The sequence below is a fragment of the Metopolophium dirhodum genome, chromosome 1, assembly GCF_019925205.1.
Source record: "Metopolophium dirhodum isolate CAU chromosome 1, ASM1992520v1, whole genome shotgun sequence".
NCBI lineage: Eukaryota > Metazoa > Arthropoda > Insecta > Hemiptera > Aphididae > Metopolophium > Metopolophium dirhodum.
In genome coordinates, this window is record NC_083560.1 from 79,000,491 (window position 1) to 79,017,171 (window position 16,681).

Sequence of the window (16,681 nt, forward strand, 5' to 3'; positions counted from 1 at the left end):
TTTTGATTCCAACCCACGATTAAAGATACTATAGAATATAGATATTTAAAAAAGATACCTACTAAGCCGTGTTCTAACATAATGATAGTATAATGATAGCATTATTATGATATGAAGATGCATTATTTATTAATACTTAGGTAGGCACCTACTGTTATTATAGGTAGGTACTTATTATTATATTTTTATTCATTCATAGAATATCTGCAGAATTGAATAATATTTGATATTATATAATGTGTAGGTAATTAGTTATATTCTAATAATGATGATGTGATTATTTTAATTTAGTTGTGGACCATTATTAGGTAAACAAATACAGACAATTAATTAAATTATCTAGTTTAAAAATTAGAGTAAATCGACCTATTATGAAACTTGATGGTAAGTACATTATCTGTGTTCATATGTGAGTTTTTTACGATAGTTCAATTTTTTAGTAAGTTATGCGTTTATAATATAACGTAAATTAAGAATGCTCATAACTCATTTAAAAACTGAATTATTGTAAAAAAAACCACCTAACACAGATAATGTTATTCTTACCATCAAGTTTCATAATAGGTTGATTGAGCCTAGATTTGCTATGTTATGCACTATTGTAAGACGGAGACAACAAATATCTGTGTAGCGTCCTCTTATAACGTTCTTGATGGACGTAGGTACTTCAGTCATTGAATGTAGGTCACTGCAGTAGTGCAGGATATTGGTACAGGTATTATTGGTCATTGGATGACGTGTTAAACTTAAAATGTATTTGATGAAAAACAATTCTCAGCGAAGACGTTTTAGATAAATAATAGGTAATAGTTGAATATTTCTATACCTACTTAATTATTTCAAGAAACTCATTTTACTTCTATTCTTCCTATAATACGTTATGATTAAGATAACTTTAGGCATTTTAATAACTATTAATATATATGAAAAAGATAGTTGTTCAAAATACTATCCACTAAGTAACTAAAATATAGGTACAACCTTACGGCACAGCAGGATAGCAGAAGAACATGGAAACTTTCAATTCCATGCGGTTTAGGCAGTTAAGCCAATCCTGGCATGGCGCTATAAAAAATAACAATTTAGTATTTAAGAGCATTCAGGCATTGAGACATACATTTTGTTTCAATGTATTTAATGAATTACCTACCTATAACAGAATAACAAAAATTGTTTGTGAATAATTTTTATTTTTCTATTTTATCTCATTTTGTGGAAATTTTAACTAAAAAATTTTATATTCTTTACTTTCTGTTTTTAATTTTTTAATTTTTCTTTTTCTTCAAATATAACAGTTGATGCAATAAGGTAGCAGTTACCAAAATGTATGTAATTTAATATTATTGGTAAATAGTAATTAGTTAGCAGTCTTTGCTATTTGCACCATTATTTTTTGAGTACCTTTAGGGCTATTATAGCAATGACAGTTGTGATTGCTACTTCTAAAAAATTTAAATTCTCTTTCACTATAATTATACATTTATACACAATAAATACTCATTAAAACTATAAATCGCTTAAACATTTTGTCGACCTCCAAATAGTAATCAATACCCATCTAAATTGCAATATACCTATAAATGAATGAAGTTGTAATGACTAAATCCATTTAGGGCATAAATCACTATAAATGTGAGTATATGCATATTGCATAATTTATTTTAGTTTTCCAAGGCATGATGAGGCAAGTCTGAGAAAAAAATATAATTTATGTATTAATATATTTCTATATTTTTAAGTTTATTTAGTTTTTTTTACAGCATAATAATAATAATAAGTAATTATGTAAATATAACTTATCATGTTTTATATTTGATAGATTTGATCCAACACATTGTACTAACCAAAAAAGACATAAATTTGAAAATTCTTCAAAAGAAATACATGAATAGTTTTTTTTATTTGTATCCTGATTCTTGAGTATTAGTTCCAAAAGTAACTTTCAACCTTGAGGCGCCCGGTGCCGATGTAATATTGTACACAAAAATACGCTCTACAGGAATAATGATCCTGTTCTGTAGAATCAATCAACCAAATTTGATATTTTTTTTTAACCAATAGAGGGTAATATTTTAAAGGTCGCATCAAACTCTGTTTTTTGATATTTTAATCTCAAACTTTAAAATATGTTCTCAAAAATAATACAATTTTAAGTGTTTTTTTACAAACTATATTATACCATTATTATATTAAAATAAAATAAGAAAAATGGAAATTGATGCGGTTTATAGGAAGTCACTTTTTTTCAGATAAAAAAAAAAGTTATCAAGATCCGACAATTCTACAAGACCTGAGAATTATTCCTGTGAAGTCATTTTTTTATAATACACCCTATCAACCTCCCCCCCCCCCTTAATTAGGTAATTAATTAGTAGATCAGTGGAAGAGTATTATAACTAAAGGGGCAACTAAAATTTAATTTTTGAACTTTATAAAATTGTGGAAAATTAGAAAAACCAGCACCGGGCTTCTTAAGTAAACTTAATTAATATTTCCATAAGAATGTGTAACTTAACTTAATTACTAATTCCATTTATATTTTTGAATAACATTTAAATAAAAAAGTTAACTTTTTTTAGGATGACAACTGAAACTAGTTTAAAAAAATTGTCTACTTAGTAACTTGTCCAGCTTTGAATATTATAGTGAGTCATACACACACAGCATCTTTAAGTTTGAATACATTATAATAAAGACATTAGAACATATACTTAAGGTAGATATTTATTATATATTTAAATAGGTAGGTATTTAAGAATTATTTTTTTTAAAAAATGTATATAAATCGAAAAGGAGCTGAATAATGTTGATTCATAGATAAATATGGAAATATTATTAACTATAATAGTTATACTTATATATTATATAGGTACAGTATATGACATATAATATTATACATAGGTTATTTGATACATTTTGTATCCACTCAATACACATGAAACTTAATATAAATATGTTTACATAGTTTATATAATATAATAATTATACTTGACAATAATAAATAAATATGGAAATTATTCAATAGGATACAGCACTATTAAAGATTATAAATTACTGATATATCACAATATGTTAACGTTGATAGGTAAGATTATGATAAATACGATTCAAATAATCATTTGTACAAATTACTATTATAAGAGAATAATTAATAACATAGAAAACTATCAATAAATTATTATATTATATTATTTTATAAAATAAAATGGTTAATATATATATATTTAATACTGATGATGTTATGTTCACTTGGAAGACTTCTTTTTACCCTAGAAAAAAAAATGTTTTATTTATTTGAATGAAGTTTTACAAAATTGTGTACATTTGTTGATTAAACATTTAAGTCTACTCGTTAAAATATTTAGAACTCAAGCCTACAAGTAAACAATAGTTTTTCTCAAAATCATCAAGATTTTGGTTTGATTTTATCTTCTTTTTCTCATTTACAAGTTGAATATATCCAAAAATGTCTACCCGTGTTTTCAATTTCAATCGATTAATAGGCTAGCAGAGGTCTAATTTTACAGTCTTACCAAAAAAAATTGTTTTTCATTTAGATCAACTTTTTTATTAAAATAGTTATTAAAAAGGTTTGCAAGTGGATGTCAGTCTGCTGTACAGTAGGTATTGAGTGGGTCACTGTAATGTATGTGTTAAATTTGAATGCAATGTGATATAATATCATTGAAAACAAAAAAACAATTTTGATCAGAGATGGTTTCTTAGCCTATATCAAGTATATTTCAAGATCTGTTTTTTGATGTTGTTGTTTAAGTACTTGACTTACTTTACTATTAGTATAACAGTAGGTTGATTTAATTTTTGCAAAAACATTGCATCAATTATATTTATTAAGATTTAATTATTATATTATTAATAATGTATATTCTATCAAATTATATTATTGTTCATAACTTTTGAGTCAATACCACTATTTATGGTATAAATAGGTAATAGCTTAAGAACATTTTATACATTTTGATGCATTTTGTCAAAATTAAAATTTCAAATACTTGTATAAAAAAAAACCATAGACATTTGGTGAAAATTTCAAGTAGGTATCTAAGGTTATTCGTATGCCATTTACTTCAGACGTCCCCAAAGTACCAACTAAATTCGCATTGCTACTGTAAAAGATTAAAGCATTTTTACTTCGCCAAATGGTTATGACAAACACAAAAAAAACACATTCTAAAATTAATACATACATCGCTCAGAATCTAAAAGTTACAAAAAAATTATATTTTAAATCCAGAATTATGAAACAAATTGGCATCAAATCAAATTTTTCGTATATATATTCATTATAATTTTGCAAGTATGTAAAGCCCCAAAACCCTAGTAATTATATCAACGATTTTGAATTTAACTCACTGCTTTCATTTTCAATTGACTGTTAAGATCGTCTATATGCCGCCGCTCTAACACAACCGTCTCGTTTAAACTAGCCAAATGTTCGGTCATTGCTCTGAGTTGTGACTCATAATTGGTAGATGTTAAGTGAAATTCCTCTTTCAGATCATCAATGTGTTCCGATGCCTCATGTAGCTTTATTTCCAGATCGTTACGCACAAATATGCTATGGTCCAGTCGCGTTTTCAATGCGGTGATCTATATAATTTGAAATATATCAAAAATACATCAAATTTTAGTCAACAAAGAATGATTGGGATACAAAACAGAATAATAATATACGTGAGCTAACCTCCATAGCGTAAGCATTGCTTTGGCTGGATAATTCTTTATTCGTGGAAATCAAATTGTTAATTTTCTTTTCAAAATAACATTTGAGTTCTTTTTCTCTCTCCATTACTCCATCATTAAACTGAAAACCCGACTCGCATTTTCCCAACTGCGAACCAACGATATATAATTGATTAAAATATATCATAATGAGTAAATACTAAAAGTTTCATATCATCAATAAATGTGATATTTTCTACCACAACCCTGGACTAATTAGGTATAAGGTCTATGACATGGCTTAAATATACAAGGTTATTGCAATATTTTATCATATTAAGGAATTGAAATGGCAGCATAAGAGGACAATCAATACTGGCTATACTATGATATACTAAGGATGGACCACTGGCGGCCCGCGTACCATTCTTCACTGGCCCGTGTTACATTTTAATTTAGTTTGAAAAATATAAAATGTTAAGATTTTTCTGTATTTTATTTTAATATATTTATAAAATTATTAAAATTGATATGTTTATCGTAAAACGTAGATATTTATTCTTATCTAATATTAAACTATTAAATGCAAATAAAATTATATTATTTATAGAGGTATAGTTTACATTAGGTTTTTTTTTTTGCTTTCTATGTTCTCTGGCCAGCTGGATTTTCGTAGATTCAATATTGGCCCTCAAGTAGCATTGAGTTGCCCGTCCTTGATATATACAAAGATATGGACTGTACTATATACCCTTACGCTGTCCTTTTAATTTTGTTTGATAACAATATAGGCTATGTGCAATATAGCAATATAGTACCTTGTATATTTAAGCCATGGTCTATGACCAAAACACTGAAATATTTACTATACTTTTACAACTTATGATAATTATTATTAATATAAAATCACCAATGTACTTAAATAAAAAAGTATTTACAAAACCAGGATAATTGCTAGTAGGCCCGGCTGAAAATATTAGAATATCCTGAACCCTGAACAATGAACTATGAATAATAATAATAATAAATAATAAATATTATTATGTCTTACTGAAAAATGGGTTATTAACTGGGCCGGTGTTAAAATCCTAAAACTCAATGATCCGATACCTCGAATGTGTACCTTGTCACATTAATAAATAAGTTAAATTTAAAATTCAATGATAAATCATTTCACACCAAAAATGGATCTAGATGGACTCAATTTCAGCCATATTTATACATAATTATATCGCTGTTAGTAATTAAAATTAGGATTGATAGGTTGAACTAATTTTTGTTAAGACATCACATATATTGTTTAATAGAATACTAAATCATAGATTATTATTTACTTCTCAACACCAATATACCGTATATGGTAAGAATAAGTTCATGGTATAAATAGCTTAAAAGTTAAGAGGATCATATAAGGAGTTAAATTTAGGCATTTTTCTAAGTGTATGTTGTGTATATGGGTGCATAGTAAGTGATCATCAGTGTGTCTTACGGTATCAGGGATATAAATTGACTTCAAATATATATAAAACATTTAAAAATCTTCTAAGAAATCAAAAGTAATAATATCAAAATTTCTTTTAATGATATTCAAAATCTATATCAAATTAATGATCATTTTGTCATTATTTATACCAATCGATAAAAAATTTAACAATAGCCAACAGGTCGCACATCTCATCGGCTGTAGATATAAGAAAAATACATAAAAAACATAAACATCTATTTTTTGAATTTGTTTAAATTTAAATGATTGACGTAGTTTTCAGAAAACGTGAGGCTTAACTATGAAAAGCCTCCAAAAATAGGTTACATATATAATAATATATAACTTTAGTTACAGGTTGAAAAATTACTCTTAAGTATATAATTACATATTTACATATATTATTATAACTGTATTACTTACTTCATTTTCCACTGCAAATACCCCCGAACTTGCAGAATATTTGTCTTTATACGGTATCTATCACAAGATTTAGGAAATTAGTACAATATAATCAAAATTTTATTTTATTTTACTTTCTAACAAATTGTTAAGTATACTTACACTTTCCTTTTTTTTACATAAAAGTTTATACTCATTTTCCCAATGGATTTTTTCTTGTTCTAATGATAATGACCTGTTCATCTCTTCATTTAATTTTTCGTTATAAACGTGAATAATACTTTTGTAGCTATTTTGAGAAATTGATGCTGAATTTAATTCCTCTTTAGCCTGAAAATAGTTTGATGATTGTGAAAACAATAAAAACTTAAAAACAACTTAAAAACTAAATCTAATTGTAACTGTTACTTGTTTTGAATGTTTTATGTGTAACAGTGGATTTCTCATATGCCAGTGCATATCCACTTGGCTATATTTATATAAATATTCAAACTCCAATATATTTATGGCCCGTAACAGCTATAAAATATACACAGACTGAATAGAAATTTGAGAGTAAAAATAATAATTAAATTGTACATTGAAGAAAATGTATATAATGGAAAGAACATTTTATATTTGATTTATCTACATATTAGTAATATTGTTTTACTTACAGTATGTACCGTATCATAAGCACCATCCAATTTCTTGGTTATATTGGTAGAATCCAAATATTCACCAGAGTTCACCAACTCTGTAAATTAAATAAATTAAATTAAAACCACATATAATATCAAGTTATATATTTTATAAATTTTTAAATACCTCCAATAGGAAACTTTAGTGCCATAAACGATATTATGTTTTGACGCAAAGCTGAACAATCTATGTTAACAGTATTATCTATAAAAAACATAAACAATTAATATACAATTAATCATAGGAACAATACAAAAAATTGTTAATGTAAACTTAAAATAAAAATTCAAACATTACCTGATTTTATGAATTCTTTAATAGAATTAACACATTCAATATATTTATTTGAAATGAAATGCAAAATATTTTCCATAACAATGTGTTGAGAATCAAATCTAAAAAAATATGATACAATTATTACATTGCAGTATTGCACATTGATTTATTATTTTAGTCTATTATTAGATGTAATTTAGTAATTTTAGTTGTTAGTGGACCACTTATGTTGAATCCGTGTACTAAAAAATTAATCATTAACAAATTTATGTACAAATGAGTATATACTTATTATTATTATTTTTTTTTTATTGATTCGAATAATATCGGCAGCTAAGGCCAATTCATAGTTTGAATTGTATTTACATTTTATTTACAATAATATTTTATTTATTATTTGTATGATAGTATTAGCATTGATGTATATATTTTAATTAATATTTATTCTGATCACATTTGCCTTCCAATCTCAAAAACATGGGAAAATATTCAGCACAATGTGTCACATTTTATTTTATTTATATTATAGTCGATAACAACACAATGTCATCAGTTTTAATATTGACAAAATTCAAAATTTTATGAAACACTAAGAGTAATAATGTATCAATAATTTATGCTTACTTAAATGTTTTTAAATCAGCACTGTAAATTAGAATTTTTTCCAATACCAGAGAATTACTATGTAATTTATTTGTCAATGGTTTAATACTTTTTTGTAAGACACGGAAAGCCTGAAAAATGTATTTAAACAAATTAAAAATTTTTATATTATGATCAATATTATAATAGTTCAAAACTATATAATAATACTATTATCTCCGACAATCAAAAATAAATGTAAATACAAACATCTTTTGGGTTAATATTTTTGAGCAAATCTTCTAAGACATCATTTAGATTTATAATAAAAGAAAGAAAAAAATGGAGAACCAATGCAACAAAAACTTTTTGTAATCTGTCTTCGTCAGATTTATAGTTATTGTCCAAACAATCTAGAAATACAAAATGTATACAAATTACAAAAATAGAAATTAGTATATAATATATTATGTGAACGGAACAAAAAATTGTTTTTTTGATATCAATACTATGGCAAAGCTTGAGTTTAGGATTAGGGTGGACACATCAACATTTTATTTTTTTATAAGTGTTAAAATTTTTGTAATAATTAAAAACAATAATACATACAATAAATTATACGTATTATATTATACTATATACTATATACATTATATATTGTTCACATTTTTACTGATAAGGAGTTAGGAGAGTGCATATAACATTATACAGGTTCCATGAAGAAAGTCAATCTTCTATAAATATAAACGTACTTATCATAATTAAATGTTTGTTATACATATATCTTTTACATCCTTGCACAAGTACCCCCATTTTCAGGCACTCGTCACACACACCACATACCCTATGGCTAATAGTATGAGACTACATGTATTGTCTCAGCTAGCAACATCTTTCTTGGTTATGGCTTGTCACAATTCAGCCAGACTGATAATCTGTTTATTTGTATTATACATATAAATATATAATATTATTAATAAAGTAACATTAGTGTAAATCATATATAATATATAACGGGTATATTGTATCCCAACAAAAACACTTCGTCGAACTCCATGTAAAAAATTGCTAAGTAAAAAAAAACTAGTCATCTATTAGACTCCAGCATTATAAAGATGTGATATCATTAATAAATGCTAAGTAAATTAAATTTTAAATTAATTGATTCTATCTCAATCATTTATTTACTTTGCTAGAATTTAATTTCTTTATAGATTAATAATTAAGACTTTTTTCTAAAACAAATTTAGTAACATTTGTCATGGAAATTTGTTAAATAGTCCAGTTATGAACAGACATGTTTATTTGTCGAAAAATATAAATTCTAGCAAAGTAAATAAATGATGAGATAGAATCAATTAATTTAAAATTTAATTTACTTAGCATTTATTCTTGATATCACATCTTTATAATGTTTAAGTCTTATAAATTACTAGTTTTTTTAAATTTAAGTTAACTCAGCATTTATTAATGATATCACATCTTTATAATGCTGAAGTCTTATAGATGACTAGTTTTTTTTTACTTAGCTATTTTATACACGGAGTTCGACGAAGTGTTTTTGTTGGGATATCAGTAGGTTTTTATAACATATTTTTATGTACTGGCATCTAATATGTAATGTTTTATGTTTTTATTCATTTATTTTATTATTATGTTTTTATTTAATATACTTTCAACTTTTTAATCGTTTCTTCGATAGGTAAAGGTAAGTGAAAAGCCCTTCCTACAGATTTCTCTATCATTGAGCTTTTAGTCTGTTTTCTACCAGATACAGGAGCCATTTTCATAACAACTTGAAACACTTTAGCTCGTTGTATTAAAATTGTATCATAGTCATTTAAATTAGAAAGTACATGGGGTGTATTTCGAGAATGTAAACTATTAAGTATACAAGTCGGAGGTAAACAATTTGTTCGAAATATTTTCGAACAGTAGTTACACACATATTCATTTGGCAAATTATTTACTTGAACATATTCAACAAGATTATTCCAATATTCATTAATAGGATTTTTTTTAATTTTATTAAGACATGTTACATACTGTCTGTAACACATTTTGTGACATGATATGCAAATATTTATAGATAAATCTAATATTCTTTTATTATAACAATCGAATGACTGAGAATACGTTTCAAGTATCTCATCTTCATTGCTAAATTTAAAAGTACCTAAATAATAACATTTTCCTTGATTTTTTGATTTTTTTTCCATTTCAGTTAAAATATTTATGTTTTAACTATAAATAGCATTATTAATTTTTATAATATTTTTTTGTGCACTTTGCATTTTGTATATACATGAAACAATTTTCCTAATACTTGGAGGTCCTAAACTATTTAAAAATAATAAAATTGAAGAACAGTTGAAATCAATGTAACAAGACAAAGTGTGCCCAAGTTTATAGCTCTGTCGTGCCTGGCTAGTACATAAGTCAATATTTTGTCGAGCACAATATCTTTTTGCTTCAAAAATACTTGACTTTTTTGCTAATATATTCGGCGCTATTCAACCAATTTTTTCAAAATTGACAAAGGTATAATCTACAAATCATGCCCGATCTATTGATACTACAAACAGACCAATCCGTTCATTCATTAGGTCTGTAGCCCTGGCTAAAGAAAACGGGCAAATTTACACACATTCAATGGGCAAACTTTGGCTCGTGTTATGTACTACAGTAGTGACCGCTTCGCTTTTTTTTTTTTACTTAGCTTCGCGCCACTACCGTTGCGCTGGATATACATTTTAAATAATGTATAAATGCAATAACATGTACAGAAAATATCTCTTTGTCTCATAGTTAGCTTTGCCACTGTATTAATAATTTTTTTAAACAAAATAAAAATTAGATATATTTAATTTAATTTTTTCTAATTATTCTTATAATACTTTTAACTGTAAATATACTTACAATGATTAGGATAAATGAGGCGAGAGTCTTCAGTGCTTATTTTAGTTCTACACTCGAGTTTATTATATAATATGTTGTACAAGCAAGCAGTAACAGAACATTTTAATGTCGTTAATTCTTCATTAAGTACTTCACAAAAATTATTCGGACAACTATTTTGTATGCCTTTACAGTGCTCAATTTCTGACATAATGAGCTATACATAAATATAAAAATATGGTTACAGATACTATTAAATTAGATTAGATTAAGTTAGATAAAAAATGTACAAACGTTGTAATCAAGTTGATTTGAATTTGTGGAATCTAATACACGTTGTATATATTGGTGCATTGAGTTGATATCTTGTCTCAAGAACTGTACATCTTTGGATTTAAAATCATCTGCTTCTTTTACCTTTAAATTAAGCAATTATAAATATAAATCGCAAAAATAAATGTAGGTATAATGCAAATAATATTTAAATGTTAAATACAAAACCACAATTTATTTTTATTTTTACAGCATTAAGAATTTAATAGAAGCATAAATAATGTGATTATATTATATATAATATATTATAAATAATGTGAATAACCTACTGATGTAACTTTATAACCTTCCAAATGATAATCTATATTTTTTTTATAACATAATACATTAAATATTCCATACACAAATATGATCCATCTAAATGGATTGTAATTAATGTAAAATACCTACTGGTATTATTTTATTTTTTGTTAATATAATAATTTGGTAGGTCATCTTATCACACCTGAAATTAGACAACTCATAACTGAAAAACGCAGAGCTCGAAACCGCTGGCAAAACTCTCACTATCCGGCGGACAGGCAAAAATACAATTCCCTTTCTAATAAACTTAAGTCTATCCTCCAGACCCACAAAAATGAACTTTATAAATCTCACCTTGCTTCTCTGTCCCCAAATAAGGGCACACTTTGGAAAAAAACCAAATCTCTACTTCGACACAAGGAAACTCTCCCACCACTACTCCGAGAAGACAACTCGCTAGCAGTCGACGATCAAGATAAAGCTGAATTATTAGCCACTCACCTCGCTGACTCTTTCAAGCCACACTCCTCACTCCCCAGTCTAAATCACATCGACTTAGTTAAAACATCTCTACTCTCTGCGCTACCAATGGCCCTACCAGCTAAACATACAACTCCGGCTGAAGTCTCCAACATCATTAAAAACCTGAAAAACAACAAGTCACCCGGTCATGATAAAATCTCAAATAAAATTATCAAAAACCTCCCACCTAAATCAATTATGTGGCTGACTTACATATTCAACGCCCTACTTCGCCTCTCATATTTCCCTTCCACTTGGAAGCATTCCATTATTATAACAATATTGAAACCAGGAAAACCTTCTAACAACCCTACCTCGTACAGACCAATCAGTCTCCTGCCGTCATTTGGCAAAATGTTTGAAAAAATAATTCTAAAAAGGCTAATGCCAATAGCACAAAATGAAAATATCCTGCCTGACATTCAGTTCGGATTCCGTTCCAGTCATTCAACCACCCATCAACTACACCGCGTAACCGATTACATCTCCTCGGCACTTGAAACTAAAAAATACTGTTCGGGAGTTTTTCTAGACGTTGCGAAGGCTTTCGACACTGTCTGGCATCAAGGATTACTGTTCAAACTTAAAAAAATATTTCCAGCCCCTTACTATCTACTTCTAAAATCTTACCTTGCAAACAGATCGTTCAAAGTCAGAATTAACACCAAACTATCAACCTGCCATAGTGTTCTAGCAGGCGTCCCTCAAGGCAGCGATATTGCCCCATTTCTTTACATTTTCTATACTGCAGATATTCCAGTTAATCAACACACTCTCATCGGAACTTACGCAGACGACACAGCCATACTTGCCTCAAATGCTGACCCTGACATTGCCAGTCAACAAATCCAAACCCACCTAAGCACTGTTATGTCTTGGTTCAACAAATGGGGGATCAAAATCAATGAAACCAAATCATCACATATTACTTTTTCTCTTAGACCACAAGACTGCCCTCCGATCATCTTGAACAACTCTACTATTCCGCATTGCACCCAAGTTAAATATCTCGGTCTTACACTCGACAGAAGACTTACTTGGGGTCCTCATCTCAAGGACAAACGCAAAAAATTAAACAGCAGACTTCACCTACTCAGACCCTTACTAAGATCCAACATCAGCATTCAAAACAAAATTCTCATTTACAAATGTCTCCTCCGTCCCATCTGGACATACGGCATCGTACTCTGGGGCCCAGCGAAAAAATCCAATACTCAAACGATTCAAGCTTTTCAATCAATTTGTCTCCGTATCATTGCCAAAGCTCCCTGGTACGTTACGAACAAATTACTTTACGACGACCTTCAAATCAAAACCATCCATGATACAGCCACCAATTTTTACAAAAGGTTTCACGGGAAACTTCTTAAGAACCGCAACCACCTCATCACTCAATTGGCCTCAAAAACTCTTCCCGACAACCCTCCACGACGTCTCAATCGCAACTGGTGCAGAGATCTTCTTAACCTGTAAAATACATTTATAGTACTCATATAAATTTTATTTCATTGTAAAAGGTGACTCGACTGCGAGTCTTCCTACACGTTACTCAAAGCCTTTATTCTCTTTATATTATTTATTTTGCCATATCATATTTACTTATTGTATAATGTAATGTACAGATTGTAAATTTTCAATAAACGCCATTTATATAAAAAAAAAAAAACTTTTATCTAGAAATTTCTACAGGTATTATTAAAACATTCATACCATTTTAGGAACCAAAAATTGATCACAATTAACCAATGATAAGCAAGTGGTTTAAGGCCTATTAAAATTAATCATTCCTAATTGATGATTGTTCAATGTAAGATGGTAATAATATAAAATACTGTGAATGTAGTACTTATGAATAAAAATGCTTTTACAAGGTACTGTGTCGTATCAAACTGTTTATATTTAATAGGTATATCTTTAAGTTGAATAAATTACACTGTATAACATTATAACACAGTAAATTGTGAATGCTCCTTTACTCAAAAAATGTAGTACAAAATTACAACGATTATAATAATGTAATAACATTTATAATAAATATTAAAAATAACTTACTTTAGAATTTCCTTGACTTGTTTTGTTAAAATTCTCTTGAATTTCCGAACTACTTGTTGACATTGTATCATATTTACAGCTTTCAAACTAATTATAATAAGAAAAATTGATAAATAAATTACCATTATATTAAAATGTATTTAAAACAAATTGCATACTTGGTCCAGAGATTCAATACTCCTTTGATCCAATTTTGAAGTTTTTGCAGTATAAGCTTTTTTCAATACATTCAATTGCATTCTGGCCTACAAATATATAATTTTAGGTACATAAAATGATAATTTATTGATGGTAAATACGTAATTTAATTAATATCTAATGTTTTTAGCATCAATTATTATTTATTACAAACCTATTGCTTATAAACAATAACTCTAATATTATATACAACCAAAATATATTTCTTAAAAAATAATATTTCACCATAATAATAATGTATAATTTTCCACTGTGGGTTCTCCGCTATAGTCGTTAATAGGTATATAAATTAGCAGCAATGTACATAGAACACTGATAAAACAGTCTAGTCCAAAAAAAAAACGAAAACATAGCAACATAAAAATGGTGTGCAGCCAGGTCAAGCTAGGTAAGCGCCGCTGCCCACTTAAAAAGGAAGGAAATTTAACTTATTAAATTTATACATAATGTCAATTGGCAATATTTCATGTTATAATATAGGTAGTTTATTTTAGATATAATATATTCCATTATATGTATTATATTATATTAAAAATTATAAAAAAGAAATCATGAAATAAAATTATTTTGTTAATTAGGTAAGCAATATATTGACAAAAGTATTCAGGATTTCGATTATCCAGCTTGTATTATTGGAGTAGTCATAGTCGGGTGCGGTTAGACGTGTTGACCACGGTTTTATGCAATAATTGGACGCTGCATTGATCAATTATAAATACTTTTAGAAACAGATTTTTCGATAATCCAAAATTTTTTTTTTTTAAGTACAATTAATCAATTTAATAATGTTAATATTATTGAACACGGACACAAGGCACAAGCTTCCATCACAGAATATTACCTATTCAATATATACAAATAGTTATTTGAGTTTTAATAATTGTTAATTCTTTTTATTCCCGGTGGTTAGTTTTAAGTTTTCTTTTTAAATAATAATTGTATGGTTTTTTTTCTTGGCGCTTACCAAGCTTCAATACCACTGCACGCCACTGCTACATAACCTCTATCAAACACACTAATTAATTTTTAGTTTTAGTGTCAAACACATTAATATATTTACTTTGGCAAACTCCATGGCCAATTTATCATACTTCTGCTGCAGATCTGATTGCGATTTATCGGTTTTGATGGAATCCGTGTCCGACATGATGTGACTTGTGGCTTCTAGATGAAAAAATTAGCATTAATAGGTACTACACGTCAAGAAAGAATGGGCACCCATGTGGAGTATCCAATAGAGCCACATAACAACAGTATACTTACGTGTCGACCGAGGAACGGCGTACAAAACACAATTTCAACTAACACTGGATCCCTGAAGTTTAGTAGTTTTCAAAAAAGCGCTCACGAATCATTTTATTACCTGTGAGAGACGAGAGATCGTGAAAGGTTACTCTAACAGATGCAGGCAGGCACCGACGACGACCACCGGTTAGACTCGCGACAAACGAACAATTTCGTGAGACCGTGACAATCAAAACCGGGCGGTCTAACGATCGTGAGTGAATTCGCGAGTTTGACAAGAACAAAAGAACAATACAATTTGAATAATAAATAATTATAATAATATCACCACGGTTAAACTAAATAGGTACTTTATAGTACTCGCATGACTTAATTTAATACAATATAATAAACCAGCAAGCCGCCACTTATCACTGCAATTAATTGTCGTTATCAAAACGAAAGAGAAAATAACAAACAATACTCGTATCAGCGCTGTGGTTATCTTACGTGGCCGTCGTTGCAAGGTGGGCGTCATTAAATGGCGGAGAACACCGACAGCCACCTTTTCTAAACGTACTACGTACGGTCTACTCGACGACCAGATTCATTTACATATGCTGTTTTACAACGTGCTAGTCAATAGTCACTACTATCCAAGTAGATTTAGTTACTTATTAAAACCTAATAAGTTACATTTTAATTAATACGTTTCAAAATAATAATTACACAATTTTAGATTCTGAGCGGAGCGATAAATGTATTGGTTTTAAAATGATGTGTGTTTATTTTGGGTGTACCTACACGATAAGTAGTCGAAATAATGCTACGATTTTCAACTTCAATATCTTGTTCGATGGGAAAGTGAATATTGTTGGTGCATTGGGGAGGAAATTCTCAGTGATTTTCGAAACCGAAAAAAAATTTAAAGAAAACCAGGAATTTTTACGCAAAATCGTTTTTTGACAAAAATGATATTAGTTTTTGGTGTAACTCTAAAACAGATGACTGTAGATATATGAAATTTTCACTGGTTGTTTATATTAAAATATTCTATACACGAAAAAATTTTTAAAAAATGTTGATTTGTTTTAAACTGTTTAC

At 28.0% G+C, this 16,681-nt stretch overlaps 1 protein-coding gene across 1 annotated transcript; it reads right to left on the reverse strand.

Moving 5' to 3' along the window:
- Window positions 1-2,516: 2,516 nt before the first annotated feature.
- Window positions 2,517-16,018, reverse strand: LOC132935394 (uncharacterized). Its single transcript, XM_061001941.1, has 17 exons — window positions 15,617-16,018; window positions 15,414-15,517; window positions 14,314-14,400; window positions 14,156-14,242; window positions 11,300-11,422; window positions 11,027-11,222; window positions 8,378-8,520; window positions 8,150-8,259; window positions 7,547-7,644; window positions 7,376-7,453; window positions 7,225-7,304; window positions 6,977-7,087; window positions 6,731-6,898; window positions 6,590-6,646; window positions 4,706-4,852; window positions 4,375-4,611; window positions 2,517-3,269 (listed from the first exon to the last, which is right to left on the reverse strand). Exons 2-17 carry the CDS (start codon window positions 15,498-15,500, stop codon window positions 3,246-3,248), a joined length of 1,833 nt encoding a protein of 610 aa, XP_060857924.1. The 5' UTR covers window positions 15,501-15,517; window positions 15,617-16,018; the 3' UTR covers window positions 2,517-3,245.
- Window positions 16,019-16,681: the final 663 nt, after the last annotated feature.

Bases quoted from the DNA above. Each gene is read 5' to 3' on its own strand.
- LOC132935394 (XM_061001941.1), bottom strand. From the start codon at position 15,500: ATGTCGGACACGGATTCCATCAAAACCGATAAATCGCAATCAGATCTG. The intron at 11,223-11,299 runs GTTTGTACATTT...ATTTATGTATAG, and splicing joins CAAATCAACTTGATTACAAC to CTCATTATGTCAGAAATTGA. The intron at 6,647-6,730 runs GTAAGTATACTT...ATCTTGTGATAG, and splicing joins TATGTAAAAAAAAGGAAAGT to ATACCGTATAAAGACAAATA.